The following is a 25,046-nucleotide window of genomic DNA, read 5'->3' as shown; positions in this document are numbered from 1 at the left end:
AAATTGAAATTCAAACCTTGCTTTTTGGAAGTTTAGCACTGGCCTGTGATTTTCACCTCCAATTTGAAGACCACAGTCAATACAATGACTACGATGCATAGGTTGACCACACTGGAAAAAAAGCAAATATTAAAAAAGAACAAAATTAGTTCTCCACTGTTTCATTTTAGTCCAATTACCATGTGCTTAGAATATCACTTATAAATTATTAATCAAGATAAGAATAGTGACTTAAGTGGCTGAGAAAATGTTGCCTTAAGAAATATATAATATTATTGAGTGTGTGTGTGTATACATATATACATATATACCTATACCTATACCTATACCTATATATATATATATATATGGATCTTTGGTCATTCGGGTTTTTTCCCGCGTAGAAATGAAGGTGTAGGCGCAACGTTTCGACAGAATCTCATCCGTCATCATCATATATACATACATACATGCACACATACATACATACATACATACATACATATATATATATATGGTATATATATATAAGGTAAAGGTTCCCCCGCACATGCATGCTAGTTGTTTCCAACTCTAGGGGCCGGTGCTCATCTCCGTTTCAAAGCCGAAAAGCCAGCGCTTGTCCGAGGACATCTCCGTGGTCATGTGACCGGCATGACTAGACGCCAAAGGCGCACGGAACGCTGTTACCTTCCCACCGTAGTGGTCCCTATTTTTCTACTTGCATTTTTACATGCTTTTGAACTGCTAGGTTGGCAGAAGCTGGGACAAGTAACAGTCACTCACTCTGTTACGCGGCACTCAGGATCCGACCCGCCAAACTGCCGACCTTCTGATCCGACAAGCTCAGCGTCCTAACCCACTGAGCCACTGCGTCCCTTAGATATATACATATACATAACATACACACACATACACACACAAATACACACACACACACACACACACACATATCCATATCCTTAATAATTATACAAATGCGAATCCCGGGCATATCTATGTAGCAATATGAAGTTCTCGAACTCCGGGATGAATATAAAACAGCTGTTTATTGTTAAAATAGTACAAAAACAATAAAAACATTAAAAACAACTATTTACAAACCTAAAACAACCTAGCTTTCGCTGGTCCACTGCCAGTGTCATCAGGATAAATGCTAGGGGATGGGGAATTGGTTTATAAACCTTGTTGACTCAGTGCCCTGCCCACTGATCATACGACAGGGCCGCCCGTCCTAACTAACAGTAAATATCCTAGCTGTCCTGCATCTCCTTGTGCGTGTTCCAGTCCTATTGCTTTCTTTCTTCCTGTTGTTCCTTTCTTTGCCCCTTCTACCTCTGTCAATCCTATCCTTTGTTGTTGTATCTCGTCCCCTGCCTTTTTTATCCTCTCAACCTGCCCTCCCTGCATCCAGCCATGTGATGCTATTGTTATTCCATCTTATATATCTCCCTCCCTGTCTCCATTTCTTACCTCTCCAATAACACAGGGGTGACCATTTGGACATGCTAGTTGAATAAAGAAAAGCAAAGAGTAAATTAGTACAATGCTGCCAAGAATTCTAAATTATTCTCAGGATTCATCATTATAATCTAACTTCAAAAAGCTAATGACATTGTAAAAAATAAATAAAACAAAGGGGAAAAAAGACATTCAACATGCAAATAACATTCCATACTTTCCTTAACTAAATACCAGAAAGATTGCCTGTGAAATCCTCAAGATTATTATTTTTTTAATTTTGGTTTTTACTTCTAACTTGTACTTTTTATCTTTGCACTTGAGTCTTTTTAATCTATGCTTTTCTTCGTGTCTATTGTTTTATTATGAACCACAGTCTATTAGATGAGACAAGCATTATAGAATTTAAATAAACATTGAAGAGTTTGGATTTTGAATCTTCGAGAACAGCAATATCATATTAAATAGAAGTAAATATGAAAGCTGCATTAGCATTTATTTCTTAGAAAATAATGGGAGAACTATTCAGGGGGAAATGTATACACCTGTGCTGTAGAAACCAAGTGCAACTGAAAAGGTTTTGTACATCAATATAGCAGCAAGACTATATTATCTTTCCAAGGGTTTTTCTACTTTTCTCCAACTAAAACTACATCTGAGCCAAACAACACTTTAACATCCAATTCTACTGGATGAAAACGCCTTTTAAAAATAAATTTTGCTGGCTGCTTTTAGAGATGGATTGCACATTTTTGCAGATTATCACTGTATCTGTTACATGGCATGATATATGATCAGAAAATAGTGATGCTTTTATTTTCTTGTTGCATGTCACCACAAAGGCAGGATTATTTGTAGACTTCTTTATAAATATTTCCCATTTCTGTAAACCATATGTCTGTGAGCTTCTTTAAACTATCACAAATGGACATCCCTGATCTCATGGCAAATGGTTTAAATTGGCAGGAAGAACAATATGGGCACCACTGAATTTACACTGAATTTACATTTCCTCTAAAATAATGCCATGCTCTTAACCTCTTGTCATTGTATATAAATCTCCTTGGTTCATAAAGATGCTAGAAACCAATGCTAGACTTGGTAACGCCAGTTGGTGCAGAAGAAAGGAAAAGGCTGCCTTGTGTGTGTGTGTGTGTATATATTTATATATATATGTATATATATATATATATATATATATATATATATATATATATATATATATATATATATATCTTTGGTTATTTGGGTTTTTCCCCGCGTAGAACTAAAGATGTAGGCGCAACGTTTAGTTCTACGCGGGGAAAAACCCGAATAACCAAAGATCCACATACAAACACCCGCAAAAACCTCAGAAAACATATATATATATATATATATATATATATATATATATATATATATATATATATATATATATATGTATTCATAAAAAGGAAGGGTGTAAGGGAGAGGACAGTCCTACATAGAGACATTTGTGATGGGAGATAAGGATTGAGTGTGGAAAGAGAACAGCTGGTTTCAACAGAGCAGGTTTGTGTTTTGTATCTCAATGACACCTTTCTCTTGCATTTAGGTTTAATTTCCATTTTACATGCTTTAGCTTGCCCTTCTATGAAATGGTCTTTTATGACTAGCCATTCTCTTAATGGCTATGATTTTGTCAATAGTTCTCTCTTCCACCCCCACCCTTGCCACCTATACCCCAGACCTATGTTCTTATAGTCGTACCACATTTTCTTAAATATCATCATGTAGGTCACAAGCCTAATCATTTGAGGACCATCACCAAAATATCCCTATGACTTATGAAAATATGTTCCTGGTTGTAGCCAGGTTTATTCAACTCTATATTCTGGATAGGTCTGTTATGACTTTCCCATCATATACTCCAAAGGTTGATACTCACTATACCAATGAACACGTCTCATTGACTGCCAGTGCACAGCTTGAGCCAACATATCTTCTGGCATGGTTGGCAGAAAAGCGTTCTGGTAAAAGGACAGATGGAAAAACTGAATCATGATATTAAACAATACACAGTAATAAGTTCTTTGTGACTGACTGATCTAACTGCTCCAAAGTCATTTTCTCATATAATTAAAAAGTAAACACTGAGAATTATCTCAAAATTGTAAGGGTATAAATAAACAGAAAGAGAAGCTAGGAAATAAGTAGTTTGTTTGAGCCTTGATGGCGCAGTGGTTAGAATGTAGTATTGCAGGCTAATTCTGCTCACTGCCAGAGGTTCGACCCAGATCAGCTCAAGGTTGACTCAGCTTTCCATCCTTTCTGAGGTGAGTAAAACAAGGACCCAGATTGTTGGGGGCAATAGGCTGACTCTGTAAACCACCTAGAGAGGGCTGTAAAGCACTATGAAGTGGTATATAAATCTAAGTGCTACTGTTATTGCCCAGCATTACCTCTGAAAAATGTTTGAAAGGTTTAACTGACATGTTATACAATTTATTAACCAGTAAAAGATCTTGCAGTTCCATTGTACCTATACCAAATGTTTCCTGAACATAATTTAAGCAGTTGAAGTCCATCCATCTTAAAGTCACCGAGATTAAGAAACACTGCTTTAAATGGTTCTCTGAAGGACAGCCTCTCCCATGATGGATCCATCCAGTTGTTAAAATATGTAAGAGAGGCTCTTGCCACAGAACATTCCCAAGTTATGGAGTGTTTGATACCCCACTCTCTCTGCCTCTGGAACTGCTTTCTCTGGGCCTTGATTTCTTGCTCATTAATTTGAGCATTGTTCATTTCTGTATTTTTAAAAAATCTGCATTACATATTATAGTAGTTGTTAATCTTACTGAATATTCAAGTTAACAAAGAGGCAGGATGCATTTTAAAAAAAAGACTTTAAAACTAACAGAAGTCCAGCATGAACTTCCTTACCAGCATGGTATTAGGTGAGAATGCCAGATTCCTTAGAGGTTCAAGGATTCGATTCTGGCCACAAAACAAAACAACTGCAACATGAACTGCCATTTCAATCACCATCATGTTGTGGCCGAAAGACAGAGGGGGCAGGGTCAGCAAGGGGAGCTGATTAGACACAAGAGATTCAGCAAATGCCTTCAGTTTTGCAGATGGAAGAACCCTGGAGTTCTGGATGAATTCCTTAAGTAGATCACATTGCTGAATAAAGGAAGGGGAAAAAAGTAAATAAGATTTTCCCATAGGTTCAAAAGACTTAATCCTTGACCTAACGATGATTAATTATTTACTTATTTACACACTCATTCATTTAATATTATTGCACTTTGTTACCAGCAGTTGTTTGCTGCCTGCTTTAGTGACCTAGGAAAATTACAATATAGTAATACTGAGAGACCTCAGGACAGGTATTAATCCACTAATATAAAACACAAATAGCAATACAGAAAACAGGTATATGGAAATCCTATCTAGTTTATAGCAAGGCCGGGCAATTAGTTTTCCCAAGGAGCCACATGAGAAGCTGAGATTGTTCTGGAAGGCCACCACTGCCCTGCCCCCCAGCCCCCACTGCTCTGCTCCTTGCCACCCCACCCCTGCCACCCCTGCGCAGTCACTGCCACCCAGCCCCACCATCGATGCCGCCACCACCACGGGCTGGACTGGGACTGCCCACGGGCCAGATGTGACCTGTGGGCCTCAAAATGCCCAGGTCTGGTTTAGAGGTACAATCTTGTCACAAATTTCCCAAATGGAAACAGCTGAGAGAAACCACAACCCATTCGGGATGTGCAAAATGTTTGACCATGAAATGATCTGAGCTCAAAACTGCTCCTGTGAGTTTCCTGAGGAGAAAACACAGAACACTTGGTTTTGTGTACAACCAACCTAGATTTAGTTTACCCCAGTCGCTTCTATGACTAGCAGGACCTTTCCATCATAAATAACCCTTATTTGCAGATCACAATGAAAACGAATTCACCTTCTGCTTCGGGTGAGCATTTGGGTCTCTGCATCTATACAGTGATGTGAGCTCTCTGAAGACAGTCAAAAGAAAATGAACTGCCAGGGCAGAGTTGGAGTCCTTACATGCCTGAAGGGAAAGATACAAATAGCCGAAACTATTAAAAAGAGACAAGATAATGTGCAGTTTCCATCTTTGACTGGTGACAGAATGATTAAGAGCATAAAATAAAACCTGAATTAATAAAACACAGACTTACACTCCAAATTCCAAAGAGGTATTGAATCATAGTAGTTTAACCTCCTAGACTAACCTATAAGCAGCTAGACCAAGCTGTTTTGTAAAAGTTTTCTCACCAACTGTAAAGGGAAAACCAGGCAAGGGAATGGCACAGATTTGCATAAGAATCTCTCTGCAAATGTTTTTACAAATTTTATTGATTTTCTGATATTACATTCACATATTTGAAAAGTAACGTGGTGGCTGGGTAGTAGTAATTCAATTACATACAGATATCATTAGTACAGATTTCAAATTGCTACCATAAATATTTCCTCTCTTTTTCCCTTCATATATACTGTCTATTTGTAAATTAAAAGACAAGTTTTACCCTATTCATCACATAGAAAATAACTTTCTTACATATATCCATAGTTTTTAGTTTACACATATTCTAATTGTTTTAACATACAATCTTTTAGACAATCAATGACCTAATAGATTTTTGAATTTTAATTTCCACTAACATTTAGATTTAACGTTTGATATTTATCATTCCCAAGATTTTTAGTATACTCCCAATTCATCTATCACCATTTCTCACAAAATCTAATATTCAAAATACACATCCCGTTTACTTCTCACCCTCTATGTCAACAAGTTAAGAATACAATATGATATCTTTCCGTTGTGCTAATTTTCAGGTGTTTTTTTTTAAGTAGTAATCAAAATTTCTTTTTATTTCAATATTTAATGCTTCCTCTCTTCCTCTTTATATCTGCTATCTCTTGCTTACACTAATAATTTTCATTTTTAACATTCCATATAGACCTATTTATTACTTTCAACAGTGTTTTTAGCTTATCTACATTATTCACCTTTACATGACCTTTATGCACAAATCAATATGCAAATTAGCTATTAGTATTTATACTGCTAAATTGTAATGACCAAATTTTTTTCTTTATCTCAGTTCATAGCAATGTCTTGTATTCAACATACACATCTTATCTATTTAAGTACATTCTGTTTCAGATTTCAGTAAGATGGTCGAAACTCCATTCTTCTTGAGTCTTATTCTAGCTTTTTTCCTTTGCCAATTCATCTTCCATGTCCTTGTTTTTGGGCGATCGAACCAATCTCCTTGTAATATCATGTATATTAATTGATATTGGCAAAACCATCCGATCACCATTTTTTTGAGAGGACTTGTAGGTCTAGTGGGTCGCATCTTTATTCTTCCATATCGACGTAGTTGTTCTGAATTGTTTGTCTTCTCACCCAACTGTTCTTTTTCTAGATTCTCTAGTTCCTTCTGAGTTGTGTAAGAAACCTTTTCCTTTTTCCAGGTTGTCAATGTCTTTTCTGAATTTTCAAATATCAATATTTGTTCAATAGTACATTCTTCTGTCATGGTACTTGAATGTTTCATTTTTTCAATTGTATTTAGTATAGATGGTTCTTTAATTGTGGTCAAAGTTTGGGCTTTCATATCTGGGCTGTCTTCTTGTTCCTTCACATAGCCTCTTAGTATTTCATTGGTTGTGGTAAGATTTTGGATTAGTGTTTTTAACATAGTAAGAGTTTGTTGATCTTCATCGATGAGGAAATTTTGTTCCTGGTCTTCTTCCATATTGGTATTTAAGACTAAAGACTTTACACTTAGAAAATCCAAAACAGAAAAAAAAAGTTTTCCCCCCAAGGTAGGGAATACAGAGCCTTTCACAGCTGTTGTTTTGAAATTCTCAAGGTTATCTCTCTTATTTCCCTGGGCAGTCAGCCAGGCCCCTTTTAAAGTTTCCCTTTGAATCCCAAAGTTATTTTAATCTTTTCAGTTTTTCTTCTTTTTTATAAGAAAAAACCCAAATTTCCAACAGAAGTAGACAATGAAGAATAAAAAATGAAAGATCTTTCAATTCACATGCTTTGAGAAGTAAAGTTCCAATTGGGATTCAGTTACTTTTTCAACGTTTAAAATGCCCCTGGGTATTTAATCGCCGCTCTTTCTGGAGGGAGCGCTAAAGTCCCCCTTCTCTCACCACAGGGGGGAAAATGCTTAGCATCTTAAGGAGGTACAGAAAGTAATTAGGGTGTAAAAGAGGTAGATCTCACCCAGTCTCTTCCGCGCTGCTTTAAGAGTTGCCTGGTGGAAAATGTGACTTTGGCTGTTCATGGTCTAGGGACAAGCCTTAACGGCTGGTCCTTTCATCCGCCAGTTTGGAGGGATCGCCAAGTCTAATGGGAGAGTTGCGGCTCTCCCGCGATCCAGCAAGCACCCCTCCTTGCTGGTCACCTCTTAGGAGCGACTTTCGGCCCTTTTCAGGGGCCCCCAGTGAAGCGACACTGGACGAGGGAGAGAGAGAGCAAGTCTCCTAACCGTCCATAGCAGCTGTGTGACACACTGGAAACCCTTTGTACATATTTCTTATTCCCCACAGTGTTTTCCCTTAGATTCTATTAATTAAAGCAGTTATGGATAACTAAGCACACTGCTATGAAAAGTGCCAGGATGAGCTTCAACTTTTTTGTGAAGGAATGCTTCCAGGTCCCAGAAAATAAAATTAGGAAACGATTACAGTGTAGGGCTGTTTGGAAAAATTCACACACACACACACCAAAAACACACACACCAAAATAAGGTAATCTTGAATGACAGAGAAGATTAAGTAAATTGAGTAAATTTCTCTATGGCTGCCATGAGAATTAAATCCCAAAGGGGTTCACTGGCTCAAACAGGCTATGAGCTATTTCTGAAGGAAGAATAATTTTTCATTTGTAAACAATTCCAGTAAAACTTCCTTCCAAATTTTCAAACTGGGTATCTAACACTGTCTAGAAAAACTAAAGAAAAAAATACCAGAATGCCACTTGGCTCTTTAAAAGCAGTATCAACAAAAATCTCTCTCTCTTTTTGTCCAGCATAGCTCATAGAAACAGAAATGAATGAAGCATCTGAGAAATCCTTTAGTACTTTGTGCTTATTACCAAATAAGAGAAGGGCCCCTTCCTGCCAACCAAGAAGAGCTAAGCTGCTCAGAAAGAAAGGAGTTACCTTCAGGGCTGCTGCAATGACTTCTGTCTTGCCTTTTATCAGTGCTTCCCCCACAGCATTGCGTATGGCTTTGTAGTCTTTGCCACAAACCAGGAATCGATCAATGTGACCAGGCTGGAGTGTCTGAGGCCACAAACCACAAAATTAAAAAAAAAACCTCCTAAAGGCATACCGTATGTACTAATTCACTCATTCATTTATCTTGTCCCTACCATAGTCAATGGGATTTTCAGACTTTCTTTAGAAAGCTGGACAATTGGAAGCTTCTAAAAGTTAAACCTTTATGTCATCCATAAAGTAAACAGGCATGTGAATCCATTGGCCATTCGGAACTGTTTGACAGTTTAATCTCAGACAGCTGTCTCTCCAGCCATTCTATTTTAACACTAATATCTCATAGCAAGACAATCTAATCAAGGTAAGTCAAACAAAGATCCTTTCAAAAAACTCCTTCTGACACCCATTCATTTATCTGTGCAAAGCTGTCTTTGGAAGAGGTGTGGTGCCGCAATGGTTTGAATGCAGTATTACAGGCTAACTCTGCATTCCACTGCCAGGAGTTTGATTCTAACCGGCTCACAGTTGATTCAGCCTTCCATCCTTCCGAGGTTGATAAAATGAGGAGCCAGATTGTTGGGGGGCAATATGCTGACTCTGTAAGCCACTTAGAGAGGGCTATAAAACACTGTGAAGCTATTGCTAAATATTTATAAGTTGTTGACAGAAATATATTGGAATTACCTGTTGATTTTCAATTATTTCTGATGGGAATACCCAGTGATACTGGTGGTTACTCAAAAGCTTCTGTGTGAATTCCAACCCATACTGGCTAGTAAGCTTTCGCACAAGGTAAATGTTATGCCAGTTATTCTGAATACAATGGAAGAACCGCCTCACTTTTTCCAAGTAGATTTGCTTTTCTTTATCTTCACTATTGTCTGCAGAAAGAAGAAAAGTTGGTATTTAATTCCCAACCATACCACAGCAGTTCTAAAAAGATGGAGAACTTATCCTGCAAAGAGAATTTGTCTTGCAAAGTTTTGAATTTACAAAAAAAAGAGATTTTTTCCCTCCACTGAGTAAGAACTCGCTTACGAGAGTTCTCTGGCAAGTTAGCATTTCCATCTGGCTACCATAATCCACTTGCCTGAAGTTTCGTGAACTTCAAAGATCACCTCTGCAGCTCTATCCATGCATAGGCGGAGGTTGGCAATTCCTTGCAAATACTCAATGGTAATTTTGGGGGAGACAGGATGGCGGCGGTTCCACTGAGGAATGTAATTTTCCAGAAAATGCCCATCCTTTGCCAAGCAACGTATTTTGGTTTCTTTGGGGAAATTTTCTATTTTCTCACACAATGAATCCTGAAAATAAAAGAATATTTTCCAATTATTTTCCACATTATATTATACTAGTTAAAGCTTCTGTCCTCATATTAAGGCAGAGGAAGGGGAAAATAGTAATCCAGCTTAAGGTTGAGCATTGTCCCCTGGCTTGGTGGGTGCCTTAGGGGAAAGGGTAGGTTTTAGATCTAGTAGATTTACCAACTCCAATCTGCTCAAGCATGCCTCAAGCTTTACACTTTTGACTTAGGGGCAATCAAGATTTCTGCACTTTTAACCAAAGTTTATGGGAGAAACTTTGTGTGCAGGCAAAACTGGAAACTGGCTCTGTCACGTGTTCACTGGACTGGCCTTAACTTAAAAGATTCTTAAGTGAGAATTCCAGGTGAAAGTCAAACTTTCAGGAAAAAAAAGGGCTACAGGGAGAATTGGTACTAAGAACTAAGATGCATACATACATACAGTGCATACATACATCATTTGGTTTATTAAAATCAGGAACATGGTGACAAAATGTCCAGTTAATAAAATTAATAAACTATGTTCACTTGCAATGATCTGCAAAATGATTTAAGCTGATTTTAATAAAAATTGGCACAATGTGGTCTGTGAAAAGCTGCTTTAACAATCCTACTTTCAGAATTGATAACTTGGTAAATGTAAAACTAAATTGGAAAATGAGAAGACACTGATTCACTTTACTTTTTAAATTTTCAATCATTTCCTCTAGATTTGTAACAGCAGCATCTTATGTCTTTGAGTTTGACTTAAACACAACGTACATTTTTTTGAGAAAATCAAAGCGTACAGGAACAAAAAAACATAGCAGAAATAAGATAACTACAGATTCTTTAGGAACAATTATCTTTTTCCTTTCCTTCTCCTTTTCCTTTAAGGAGAGTAGCGCACACATTATTTTTCATGCAAATATAATACTCTTCCACATGAACCTACTGTCCCACTGGCCACATTTCCCTCTTGAAGAAATCTGAAAAAGACAGTTACCTCAAAACAACTGATGAACAGCATGTACAGCTCTAATTTATCTTCCTTGTCTATGATGTGATTTGCTTCAACTTGTGATAAATGCTCTTGTAGATAGACTTTCACATCACTGAAGCTATCAAAAGAGAAACCTCCATTTATCCACAAATAATGTAGGGATTTTTATTATTTTTAACAATTTTCAGGAAATAAAAAAGATATCCCCAGGGTCATAAGGATGCATTTCTCATGCAACAGAGATGCTGAAGTAGAATGTTCTGCCCCAATTTATGCATCCCAGTTGAAAATCTTACCTGTATTTCAGAAGCAATTTTAACACCACAGAACGGATTACAGGGGTTTTATCCACCACATCATCAAAGGGGGACAAACACTTGGTATGTAAGTTTCTAGTTCCTAAGGATATAATGCAAATCAGTCTGGAGAAACAGTACCATCCTTCCCTTTAGGTTAGAACAATCTCAACAGATGTTATGATCATACCTTTCAAAACTGACTTGTGCACAAACATCAGATTCAACAGCTCTTCAATCACAGATTTCTCTGGGGGATTATTGCCTTTGAAACACATTGTGGAAACCAGGTCTATGAAAAAATTGTTGCATAATTTACGGAACTGGGTGTTTTTCTTTATGGCAATGCTGTGGAGAAAATGTAAGTTATTATTTATCTAGTAAACTACCAAGAAATGCAGAGCCAATGCAGCAACTGAATGTCCTCAGAAAAAATTTATCTGATGGATAAGAAGGACAAGGTTCACCTGTGCTCCTCAGATACTGTGGGATTGTAATCATCTGGTAGACTGACCAAGCAAAGTGGACAGATCATCTGTCCCGGCCCCAGCCACTGTTTGATACAATCATAACAAAATACGTGATCGCAAGGAAGGTTTACTGGATCTCTAGGATCGCCCAAACATATTGGGCATGAGCTTAAACCAAACCTGTGAAATCAAGAGAGAAACATGTAAGCGGCAATATATACTTAACTACAGAGTTCACAATGAAGTAGTAGCATAGGTAAGCCCTGTTCTACCCTTCACATTTGTTTTTACTTATTTAGAGTATTTGTATGTTGCCCATTCCTAACATGGTCCAGGGCTGCATCCAGAAATAGAGCAGCAAAATTACAATTAAAATGCCTGGGCAAATAACTTTGTTTTAAGCCCTAGTATCAAAAGGAGGGGTTTGCTTTAACCTCAGGGTCAGTACCTTCCCCCATACAACTTCTCTCATAGGAAAAGTAGAGTTAATCACAGCTATCTAATGAATATGTGCAAAGATTCACTGGTGACCTAAAAGCATGAGGCGTACTCCGTCAGAGTAAGCAATCCTCAACTAAACTTGTCGTAAACCAAGTTCATTGTGATCAGCTTGTATTGGTACCACAAAGCCACCAACAACTAGAAAAAAATATTTCAACTGGGAAGTTATGCCAGACCTTTGGGAGGTTTTGCTACATTGTGGTTTGGTTACAATTTCTGGACCATCTTTAAGAAAAGCCACAGACAAAACACACTAATAATTTGATTTTGAAGTTACCAACATATGAGTCACCATAAATTGATCTTTTCCCTCCATGTAATGATGCAACTGATTTATAGGAAAAGCTAAAGAGAGTCCTCCTTATCACTTACGTTTCATGGCTGTTTAAGAATAGGAACTACAAATTACAAACCTAATTTTAAGAAGCATGTGTCCACATTCAGAAAAGATATTTCTCCTGAATCCTGAAATCTAGCCCTGAGAATCAGCAGGCATAGTTTTACTCAGTATACCGAAGATTAAAATAATCTGCAGTTCTGTCTCTTTTGTTAGTGATTCCCTATAATCTTTATTGATACCAATTGACTTAAGATTTACTTTCTAGGCAAGAATTTTATTTCAAAATGTACCTTCTTTTCTCTACTATTCACCTATTAACAACTTGTAAATACTGCCATTTATGCCAGTCCACTGTATTATAGTTTGGTTGTTTAAATTAATTTGGGGGAAAAATCAGTTCCTCTTTTATTTTATTCAGATTTCTGTATTATGTGACAGTGAGATAATAAGCATCCAGGAAAAGGTTTGATGGTGCATATTCTGAACCTATGTCTGTGACCTTGTATAAGCATTTCTTCCATTGCTTTTTTCCCCCCACTCTCATGGGGAAGGAAGAGATAGAGTAGAAGAGGAAAACACAAATTTATAAAGGCAGAAAGGGGTCATTCATTCATAAGGGCTCGTACCTTTGCTGCCTCTATTACAAAGAGAGTTTTGGGAGCCAGGTTGAGTTACTATAGGTCTTGATCTTTTTGTTAAATACCAGGTTGAGGTTCAACAGAAACGAAAACATTTGTGATATTTTTGAAGCCTTCCTATACCAATCATTCCATTCCTAAAGCATTACCTGCAAAATGATTGACTGGCATCTTCCTTGCACTGACATAGTATTCTCATCACTGCACTGAATGTTCTCATAGTTTTGATGTCAGAATCCCACTGAAAACACTGGGAGATGAAAGTGGGGAGAGAAATGCCATCATTACAATTTCCAAAAGTGAAAGTATAGGACTAACATGTCTTCTCACTTACCATTTAAAAATATTTAAAATGCTTAAATATCAAACCTTTTAAAAACACTGTTTTAATTTTAAATTAGTAAGGAGGAAAAAAACCATGAGAATGGAAGATCAAAAAGAACTGATTACAAAAGCTGGTTTTCAAATTGAGAAAAAAGCAAAATACCTGCCTATTAAAATGACTTATAAATTGTACATTATTTCAAAATAATTAGAATAGAATTGAACAGAATAACTTTATTGTCACTTTAAACATACACTAATCAGCATACATTAAAATGAGATTTCACTGCATACAGCTTTCAAAGGGTAACCACCTCCAATATACACTACATAAACATGACAAAAAAAATAAGCACATAGCCACATACAAACACATATACTGTATGACCTAGAGAAACAACAAAGTCTAGTTTGGATGTATACATATATATGGCGAGAAAAACGAATCTTGAGAGTTTACCAGACAGATGGCGTAGGGAACAGAGCTGTTACAGAATCTGGTAGTTCTGCTATAAATACTTCAAAACCTCCTCCCAGAGGGGAGCAACAGAAAGAGACCCCATGAAGTGGGTGTGTAGGTCTCTAAACAATATTTCAAGCTTTAAGCACATAACGCTTTTAAGCAGTGTTCTGCATATCTTCTCAGCTGTCCTTACCAATCTCCGTACGGACCTTCTATCTGAGGCACTGCTACCACCAAACCAAACAGTGATGCAGTTAGTTAAAATGCTCTCAGTTGTGCCTCTGAAAAAGTGGCCAGGACAAAAGAAGAAATTATGTTAAGATGTGGAATGAAATTAAGACTTGTTAAAAATGAGAAAAGTTACAAATATCATTGTTTGGAGAAGTTTTGAGGTAAAGATGAATGTACTCTAGAATGATGCTTTTATTTCAAACAATACTTTGAAAAATGATTTGCCTCTTAAGCAATGATAAAAAAGATGTATCTAGATTTACATGGCATAATAAAAAAACCAAGAGCTGAATATAAAATTCTTCAAGATCCAAAGGAAAGAGGATTACGATTATTGATTTTAAATTTTATTTTGTAGCCTGCTGTTTGGTTTCGATGAAAAAGTGGGTGTTGTTGAAAACTAAGACAATGTTAGAATTAGAGTAACATAATCAGAGGTTTGATTGGCATGGTTTTTTATGTTAAAACTTTTACTTTAAGTTAAAGTAAATGTAGATTTTAAAAATCATTATGTGAAAATACGGAATAAATACTAGACCAGGTTGTGCCTGAAAATATCTTTATTGGTCTCAGCACAGGAAACATTTTAAAGAAACGAAACAAGAGGCAAAGAAAAATGGTTAAATATCAAGATCTATTAATATAGAACATGGAGAATTCAAGATAAAAGTCAAGACAACAATTGACTATATATGGACAAATGGGAGAGAATGTGATGAGTAAGATGAAACTGATATTGTGTTAAAAATTAAGAGAGAATTTTTATAAAATGATGTATCATTGGTATATGACACCAGAGAAATTATCAAAGGAGTACGAAGGCACTTCAAATCAATAATGGGGATGTGAAAAACATGAAGGGAAATTTTACTATGCCTTCTGAACTTGTGAAAAAGCTAGAAAATTTTGGATACAAATACATGCAATAATAGAAAGAATTTTAAAGATTAATACTAAAAAAAACCAGATCTCTTTTTACTGGGATTTACTGATGAGATAATTAAAAAAGACCCATATATATGGAAACTGCAGCAAGATTACTATATCACCTATAATGGAGGAACACCAAAATACCCACAATAGATTGGAATAGATTGAGAAGATGGCAGAATTGTCAGAAACTGACCCATTTAGTTAAAACAATTATTTTTATAAAAGAGTGGAAAACTTTTGTGGACTTTTTGCTGAAAATAGAAAAGAGCAAAGTAGTGATTTATGGGTATGATGACTGAAAAAAGATTAAAAGAGGATCGAAGGGATATCAAAGAGGGAGGAGGAATAATGTTGGAAAAAAGACCGGAAGTCACTTTTTTTCTGATTATTTCTTTACATTTTCTTTCTGTTTAGCTCTTTGTACTTTTTCTTTTCCCTCTTTTTTACTTTACATTTCTCTTTTGCGCCCTGTGCGTTCCCACAGAGAGGGCCTCCTCAGGGTGCCTCCGGTCAGAGAATGCCGGCTGGTGGCCCCCAGGGGGAGGGCCTTCTCTGTGGGCGCCCCGGCTTTGTGGAATCAACTGCCGGTGGAGCTCCGGATGGCACCGGATCTCCGCTCCTTCCGGCGCGGGTTAAAGACCCACCTATTTGAACAAGCTGGCCTGGCCTGATGGGGAGTTAATCTGGGTTTTAAATATTTGTATATTTTATTGTTTTATCTTGGGCATTAATTTAATTCTATTTTAACTTTTGTAGTTTTGTATTTTTATTATATGCCCTGTTCACCGCCCTGAGTCCTTCGGGAGAAGGGCGGTATAAAAATTTAAATATAAATTAAATAAATAAATAAAATGTAAATATTCTTAATACAAATAATAAAATATTGTTTTAATTTTAAGTTAATGGAAAGCTAACGCACGCTGTAAAGCATCAGCTTCAATACTAGTTTTTATTTCTAAGGATGTTTTTTGTGACCCAAGGAGACTTCAAAGGTATTCTGAGAAAACAAGATATTGGACGGTAACAATCCAATTCTTGTTTGGAGAAGGAGAGGTGGCAGAGAATATCCTGGGAATTTAAGCAGGTGTGGTGAGGAACAGCCTCATCAGTTTGCCACCTAATAAATGGGTATTTTATGATGGGCCAAAGTCATAACATATAATACTGCCCATAATGTAGCTCTCAAAATTCCACTGAATGAACTGATCCCAAAACTCCAATTATTTTTTCCTCCAAAACAAATGGCACATTCCTTAGTATAGACCATGGATCCCCTGATCAGAATATATTTAACTCTTCAAGTACAAGTAAGAAATACCGTATTTTCGGGCGTATAAGACGACCCCCTACTTTTCCTGTTAAATTATAGGGTTTGGGCTATACTCACCGTATAAGACTACCCCTCTTCCAACGCACACCAAATAAAAATTAAAAAACATCAGATTTGATTTTAATATGGTAATTTTATCAAATGCTTATGACATGCAGGTGCTTAGTAGGAAAACTGTCACTTATAAACATAAGGCTGTTTGTCATCAAACATGTAAACATAAAACAGTTCAAGTGGATTAAACTTTTCCTAATTCACTCTAAAGCTGAAAGGAAGGATAAGACAATAAACCCATGGGAGCTGCCATGCTGTTTGTTTTCTAAGCTGTCAACCAAACTGTAATTGATGATGATAGGAGGAAGATAACAAACAATAGAGAGAGAGAGCAAGTGCCGGGCAAGTCCCTGGCGAGTCAGCAACGCCCATCGTAACTCCAAGCTATTTTTACAGGATTTGCTGGCGTGACTGTTTCCCTTTAAAAGCCTTCAAAATCCTCCTGTTCATCATCTGATTTCATTAGTACATCAATGACATCTTGTGATACACTTGTAAAGCAGTCATCGTATGGATCTAATTCCGTATCAGATGGTGTGGTCTCAGCTTCGGCTTCCTCTTCATCTTGCCACAAGTAGTTGTCCTCCATACCATCTAATGAATTTGATATGCCACACTTCTTGAAAGACTTGATTACTGTTTCTGCATCAATACCATTCCACGCTTTTATGACAAACTTGCACAAAACATCCAACTGTGGAGCACACGTTTCCTCCTTTTGTGAATGACTTTTCGCCGCTAACCATCCACTCATTCCACTGTTCTCGAATGCGATCTTTAAATGGCTTATTTAGGCACACATCCAGTGGCTGTACCAACGATGTCAATCCTGCAGGAATAACTGCCGCATCTGTGTTCATTCTTGCCAGCCTTTGCTTGGTGCTGGGAGTTAAATGAGCCCTGAACATATCCCACACCAGTAGACTACGTTTTTGAATAAGTCCACCTGGTCGCCTGCTCCATACATTATCAAGCCATAGCTTTACCCCTTCTTCATCCATCCAGCCTTTTTCATTCACATGTACAAAACAACCAACAGGGAACTTGAGTTTCGGCATTGTTTTTCTTTTAAAAATAATCATTGGTTTCAGTCTGGCGCCATCAGCTGTGCATGCTAGTACCACTGTAAAATTGGACTTCTCATGTCCTGTTGTTTTAATTAAAATTGTTTTTTCACCTTTTGGATGGACAGTTTTATTTCCAACCATATCAAAACTCATTGGGGTTTCATCCATATTTCCGAAACTACTTAACGCATAGCCATGTTTATTGCGCTGTTGTATTACGTATCGATGGAAACTAATTACTTTGGCATCAAGATCTGCAGGTAATTTTTGTGAAATTTTTGTCTTTTGCCTCAGTACCAGATTATGCCTTTCCAAGAATCTAGTACACCAGGATACAGTGGCCTTAAATCTTTTGCTGTGATCTGGGTTAGATTTGGCCCACTGAAGTGCAAACAAACATATTTTATTTCTTGTCACTATATAACCACTTTGGCGATGCTCATTCACCATGTCTATTACATGTTTTTCAAGTTCTGGCCAATGTGGAGTGCCTCTTCTTAATGCACACTTACCCCTTGGCATACTCTTTAATGCTTTTTCATTTGCTTTCCAGTCCCGAACCATCTTTTCTGTTACTCCATATTGACTTGCAGCAGCACAGTTATTATGTTCTGCGGCAAACTTTACAACTTTAAGTTTGAAACTGGCTTCATATTTCTTTCTTCTTACTGGTGGAGCCATGATGGGGCCTTGACTGTTAGCCAGTTGTATGAACAAGTACAGATACTGGTGCTGTGCTGTACTGTATTCACCACCACATGTATCTGCTCACCAGACAGACTACCTTCCCTCAGAATCACCATTCCCAGTATAAAACAACCAGCCAATCACAACAAGCAATGTATTTCCTGCATACAAAATCTGCTTGGATTGGGTGGGTCAGCTCTCCCTCCCTGCCTGCCCAGCCCTCCCTGTCTCCAAGACGATCTGAGCGGTAGTATGCAATGTGTCACAGGAGTGTTTGGGAGTCAATAAGCTGAAGACTTTGAGGAACCCTGCCTTATAGCAAAGGTAAAGAATCCCAGTTTTATAAAGTACCGGTAGCTCTAATGTGCTTCATTGAGAATTCACCCCAGTAGGAGGAGATGCAGATTCTATGCATATTTACAGTACACAGAAGCGAAAGAAATAACTCAATATTTCACTTCCTGGCACACAATCTGCATATTAACAACTCTTTTAGTACCCTTTTTTTATAAGTGCCACGATGTTGCTAAAATAAAAGAGGTGAACTTCGTGACCCACCCAGCCCATGCATAAAACAGAAATGAAAAGTCTTAAGCCTTTTCATTCCCAAATACCAAGGTTTCCCCTGAATTTTGCGCGGTTAAATAAACGGCATTTGCATATTGTTTCTCCATGGAGCACTGACAAAATTTGCTCGAATTAAGGAACGTGGGGAGCTAAAGAATCGGGCTATAGGGAATGTCTGGCATGACAGGCAACCCTGGGAAACACGAGGACTGTAGTGGCACCCTCAGTTTGCACGTTCCGATCCGGGAAAGCGTCTGGAGCCTCCTCCGTTATGGTATTTCTAACGGAACGTCTCCACGCCCACGTCACACCTGCCTCGCCTTTTAAATCAAGCTCCCTTTCCTCCCTGCTCCCTGTTTCCCTCCGTTTCCCTGCTCCGCCTGCTCTGTGATTGGCCCAGCTTTGCTCCTTTCCCGCCAAAGGGGCGCCTCGCCTTCTTTTCTCTGAGCTCTCTCGCCTGCTATGCTGCTGCTCTCAGTTCCACACTCCGTGACCAGGCAAGCAATTCTTCTGGTCGGCGCAAGTCAGGCGGTGCCTCGGCGGGAGCAAAGGCTCTCCCTTCCTACGGTCGAGTGAGGCGCCTCTGGGGACCGCCTGCCCGTCCTCTCGTCGGGGACCTGACAGCCAAGCATTGGATGCGCCAGCATGGCCAGTCCTAGAGAGAGCAACGGCGGCGGCTGCAGTAGCCACCCCAGGAGCTAACGAGAGTTTGCCTTCCATCACCCGTTCACCGTCGGCCGCTTAACCACGGGTCGCCATCGCCTGCCTCCATTCAGCCCAGGGCTCCAGCCGAGCGGGAGTCATGTTTCTGCGAAAAGGCGGCGGCCGTGGCGGCGGCAAGGGACTCAAGAAAACTTCCTGTCGCTGGGGAAGGACGACGAAGTCACCCACGGCAGCGGCTGCCCGAGAAGACGGGCGCGGGCTAGTCCCGCTCCTCTCATCGGGGACCTGACAGCCAGCATTGGAGGCGCTAGCATGGCCAGTCCTAGAGAGAGCAACGGCGGCAGCTGCAGTAGCCACCCCAGGAGCTAACGAGAGTTTGCCTTCCATCACCCGTTCACCGTCGGCCGCTTAACCACGGGTCCCCATCGCCTGCCTCCATGCAGCCCAGGGCTCCAGCCGAGCGGGAGTCATGTTTCTGCGAAAAGGCGGCGTCCGTGGCGGCGGCAAGGGACTCAAGAAAACTTCCTGTCGCTGGGGAAGGACGACGAAGTCACCCACGGCAGCGGCTGCCCGAGAAGACGGGCGCGGGCTAGTCCCGCTCCTCTCATCGGGGACCTGACAGCCAGCATTGGAGGCGCTAGCATGGCCAGTCCTAGAGAGAGCAACGGCGGCAGCTGCAATAGCCGCCCCAGAAGCTGACGAGAGTTTGCCCTCCATAACCCGTTCGCCGTTCGCCGTCAGCCACTTTACCACGGGTCGCCATGCCTACCTCCATTCACCCAGCGATCCCGCCGCCCAGCAGAAAAGAGAAAAGATCCGAGAGGTATTTTTCCGGCGTATAAGATGACTCGGCGTATAAGACGACCCCCCAACTTTTGAGGTGATTTTCATGGCTTAAAAAGTCGTCTTATACGCCAGAAAATACAGTAACTACTATATAACAGAGTGAAATGAAATACACAATGAAGTCATTCCATCTGGAAATACATACAACTTTATGGAAGCAAAACTCAGCAAGTGAAGATTGAAAGGAGGAAGAAGAGGAAGCAACAGCTTACCAAAAAAAGGGGGGGCACTTCTATTCCCTAGAATTGAACAAAGTAGAGCTTCTGAGGTTGGCATATAGTAATTAACCTAAATGTTTAAATAGAGAAGACTGTACACTCTTTCCTCATTTAGCAACCACAGTTCAGCCCTTAAATTGGAAACAAAACGATCACTAAGAGAACATAAGACAGAGAGAAATGGAAAAGACACCGTAAAGATCACTGGTTGCTGCCGTCTAGTTCTCTTGTGGCTGATCCGTTATTTTACTCATTTGCCTTTTCTTTTCCCTCCATGCAGAGCAGAAGTTGTTTCTCTCCAAAGCCTTCGCCAGAAAGTGCTAATCACAAATTAACAAGCCCGGGTCTTAATTAAGTTGATTGGAACCCTTCTGTCAGATGACTCTGCTGCCTGAATCTGACCAAATCAGTTTCACAGCTTTGGTTGCCAGGCATAGGAAATTTGGTCACAAATGCATGACTGGTTAGAAAAAATGATTTTTTTAATTAATAAGGGGTGCTTATATTGTTGACAACCAACTAAATAAATGAATGCTTAAAGTAATATTTCCAATCGGGTGAAGCTATCATTCTTACGTTGTTAAGTTTCATGATATACTTCTTCACCAGCTCCTTCAGTTCTGGAATCAGAGTTTCTGCTCCAAGCAGCACGTGCTCCACAAAGAGGGACACTGAGAAAACCCTATTCCACTGGCTCCTATTGGGAAAAAAAGCCTAATTTATTAAAAAGAAAAAAAGCATACTATCAAAAAGCTAAACTGAAAAACAAATGGACTCTAACTATATAATAAAGAGATCAGTACTGCCTTTTATGGAAGCAAATAAATCTATCAATTCACTTGCAACCCCGACTGCAAGTAGAAACAAAGGGTTATTTTGGGAATTAACAATTGACCCAGGCCATCTTGAAAACTGGGCTTAAGATGTGATCAAGTGCAGCAGGGCAGAGGAACAAATGCATCTGCTCTTGCCAAAAGAGCCTGAAGTACACATTAGTCCTCTTCAACCAATCTAGCGTCAAAAAAACATTCCATGCTTGCCACCTTACAGGTTCAGATCCAACCTATGTTAGGATTGAGACAACAGGAACTAAAGATGTTTAGAAAGCATGCTATTATCATAGGAAGTCAACTTATAAAGTTGGCCGGAAAAAAGTCAGCAACTTATCAACCATAGAAAAAACCAACCGTGAAATGATCTTACCACCACTAAAAGTAGACCCAAAACAACATTTTCTACCACCCTGAAATTTTACTTACTTGACCTCTTGGAGCATTTGGCTGCATTGGCTTCCACTGCCTTGGCTGCAGTTTGCTGCACATACAAGTTCAATGGGCATTTGAAGGTCCTTCACCTGCTGGAGCCATGCACGGGTTTTCCATGTCAGGACTGCCGAGGATAACATTTCAGTACAGGCCAGCGCAGCAAACACATCTAGCACCTATGGCAAACAGGCATAAAGAAGCCTCTTACCACACACGTGTAAGAACACACACTTTGTCCTACCGTTAGGACCGAGAATTACATTAAGAGGATCGAATCTAAGCATCCTTTGGTAAAGTAGACCAACTTGGATTTTGATGCTCTCACTGCCTCATTGTGTTTATGGTTTTGTACTTTGCTAAATACTTTGCTAAATAATCTGACAAGTATGGTGGTATAAAAATCAAATACATAAATAGTTCCCTAAATAAATACAAGGAGTTCTCATTTAGTAACTGTCTTGTTTAGCAACCGTTCAGTTATGACAGTTACAAAAAAGTAATTTTATGATCAATCCTTGCCATTTACAATCTTTGCAGGTCTGTAAAGCAAAGGAAAGCTGGAGTTAAGATCATAATAATAATAATAAATAAAGTTGGAAGGGACCTTGGAGGTCATCTAGTCCAACCCCCTGCTCAGGCAGGAAACCTTATACCATTTCAGACAAATGGCTGTCCAGTCTCTTCTTAAAAACCAGTCACGATTTAATGAGTTTTATTAGCACTTTGCTTAATAACTAAACTGACAGTCCCAATATGTCACTAAATGAGAACTACCTGTAGTTCCCTTCTGTAATATATCATTAGTGATTTTAGGTGGCTTTCTTCCCATCTATCCCATCAATCAGTTTATTGGCCCATTTTACATCCCCTTGATTTCTCTTTCACTTTTTGATTTTGACTTACATTTCTACTGACTTAAAATCCCCATTTTTCTTTTCATTTCAACTTTACACTTCTTGTTTTCAGCCTGCTTTGTTTAATGAAAAGCTTTTGTTGTAATTTTATCACAATATATTGAGATCAGTTACCTATATCTTATTTAAATATCAATTTTATTTATGGGAATGTAATTATTATATATGAACACCAATAAAAGCAATTCTCTTATTTGACCCCGCTTAGGAGATTCTCCCGTGTATTCATTCCCATTACAAAGCAAATACAATCATTAGGAGTATAGCCCATAAAAGCATTTTTGAAAACCTGCCTGGAGCTTCTTTTTTGCAGACAGATTCATTTCTCCTGATTAAGAACACAGAGAGAATACCACTTCTCCCACCTCACCGCAGGTGTCATGTTTTCCTATTAAGATTAAATGTTACAGCCCACCCACCATTTGGCTGTGCAATGTGGAGCTTCTGTTCTTTTCTGTTTGTTCAAGGGTATGAAGCACTTCAGGGTACACAGCAAGAATCCGGGAAAAGTTCTGCAGACGACTCCTAAACTGGTGATAACCAAGGTGGACCCAAGGAAGGGAGGGCACTGTTGTTCCAGCACCAGAAGAGGTGGCCTTCATTTCTTCCACGCATGACAAGAGGGCCACTTGCAACATCTGAAAATATACAGCAGCATATTTGAAGGTGATTCTCCTCACAATCACCTGATGAATCATAAGGATTTCAATAGTCTTTCCAATACATGGGACACATTTATCTGCGTGGTAATTAAATGCCAAGTCTACTCACTAACTAGCACCTATTACAGCACGCAGCTGTTGGGCATCATGAAGCAAGCTTTTGACTCCAATATCTAGCCATCTAGGATTGAAATACGCACATTTAGTTCCCTCTCTGAAGTCACACCCATTGTCAGGAGAATAAAGTCTCTGACATAACAATGAAAAAAGATGGCCTTCTCTTCCTCCGTGTACCAAGCAATGTGTTGCCCCAGTGGTGTCTGCTCAAAGATGTCTAGAAACTTCTCTGCATGGGCTGGAAAACAAAATGGGATTTAAATTGTTTTGCATCTCCTCCAGAAATAAAGTCAACCAGTCCTCTTTAAAGCATAAAATAAATTTAGTATAAAAATACAATTTTCTTGATTTTGTAATTTTCTTGATTTTGTTTTTTACTTTATCAAATTTTTATTCTGCCTATTGATCGGTTTACAAATTATAGGTGCTAATTTGAGCCAAATTTTCCCACGTTTTTCAAACAAAGGGACCTCTTTTTAACTTCCCCTTGGCATTCTCACCTTCATTATTAGTAATATGTTGTGCATGAATCCGAAGATCTTCCAAATAATCCTTTATCTTCCAGCTGAAAGGCATCTTATTGCCAGCCCCTGTAGACACTTCCATGTAATTCTGCACCTGAATTGGTTTTGTTTGAGAGCTAAAGAAGATAAAGTAAGCTTAAAATGAACAGATGCTATTTCAATATATTTTGAATGCATTAATGTAAAAAATAATCAAGCAAGGTATAATGAGATATATTTTAATTTAAGTACAAATTAAAATGTGATCAGACAGACACTGAATGGATTGATGATTATATGGTGGATGTATTTAATACACACCATTTTTTATATATGGAATAACAGAAATACCATCACATAAAATAAATCTGTTTCAATTTGTTCTACTGAAACACTCTCTTTACTCTACCTTGCTCTTTTATCAAAATGTTGGCAATTGGAGATATTTTTTTCCTGCCTTTTAGCTATGTCCAACAGAGGTGCTAACCATTGAGCCAATTTAATAAGCCATGCTCACTGAAAAATGAAAAGCTAAACCACAATTGCACATCACTGATATAGGTATATACCACATTATTCCTTCATATTTACTTCAAATTCCATTTACTTCTCTCTGTGATCAACAAATCTGTTTCTTAACCTTGTCCCCATCTTCTTCCCATACCTTACCTGCTCTGACCCATGACATAAGGGATGTCTAGAAGTTTTAGTTCATTGAAGATGAATAACCACAAGGCTTTCACACAATTTTTTGTTGTTGGTTCGACCAGCAAATCCAGATTATAATCTCTGTCCAAAATAGATATCATGTAGGCCAGAAATGGGGTCACCATACTCTGGATCCGTTTCCACAGCGTGCGTCTATATAAATCAAGAGAGGAAAAGCACATTCTAACGAAACCAAATGTCTTTTTTTTGTCTCAGCTGATTTGTTTAACTTCCTGGTGTATTAAAGATATCTTAAGAGAAAATTTTAAAACCCCAGATG

General features: G+C 38.6%; 1 protein-coding gene across 1 annotated transcript in view; it reads right to left on the bottom strand.

The window, feature by feature from the left end:
• The window catches only part of LOC310635988 (E3 ubiquitin-protein ligase RNF213-like), an 88,607-nt gene that overhangs the window by 22,010 nt on the left and 41,551 nt on the right, over positions 1-25,046 (bottom strand). Inside the window, exons 20-39 of the mRNA XM_083355413.1 lie at positions 24,728-24,919; positions 24,056-24,195; positions 23,639-23,793; positions 23,196-23,414; positions 21,857-22,038; positions 21,174-21,294; positions 20,592-20,618; positions 13,364-13,464; positions 11,733-11,915; positions 11,456-11,613; positions 11,266-11,368; positions 10,973-11,087; positions 9,772-9,988; positions 9,366-9,562; positions 8,625-8,747; positions 5,372-5,482; positions 4,348-4,590; positions 3,350-3,431; positions 1,453-1,487; positions 17-111 (exon numbers count right to left, since the gene is read on the bottom strand). Of these exons, the coding sequence (XP_083211539.1) occupies positions 17-111; positions 1,453-1,487; positions 3,350-3,431; positions 4,348-4,590; positions 5,372-5,482; positions 8,625-8,747; positions 9,366-9,562; positions 9,772-9,988; positions 10,973-11,087; positions 11,266-11,368; positions 11,456-11,613; positions 11,733-11,915; positions 13,364-13,464; positions 20,592-20,618; positions 21,174-21,294; positions 21,857-22,038; positions 23,196-23,414; positions 23,639-23,793; positions 24,056-24,195; positions 24,728-24,919 (2,799 nt within the window). The remainder of the gene's footprint in view (positions 1-16; positions 112-1,452; positions 1,488-3,349; positions 3,432-4,347; positions 4,591-5,371; positions 5,483-8,624; positions 8,748-9,365; positions 9,563-9,771; positions 9,989-10,972; positions 11,088-11,265; positions 11,369-11,455; positions 11,614-11,732; positions 11,916-13,363; positions 13,465-20,591; positions 20,619-21,173; positions 21,295-21,856; positions 22,039-23,195; positions 23,415-23,638; positions 23,794-24,055; positions 24,196-24,727; positions 24,920-25,046) is intronic.

Source organism: Vipera ursinii (assembly GCF_947247035.1).
Source record: "Vipera ursinii genome assembly, chromosome: 2".
NCBI lineage: Eukaryota > Metazoa > Chordata > Lepidosauria > Squamata > Viperidae > Vipera > Vipera ursinii.
The sequence above is the reverse complement of the archived record's forward strand: the minus strand, read 5'-3'. Positions and strand labels throughout refer to the sequence as shown.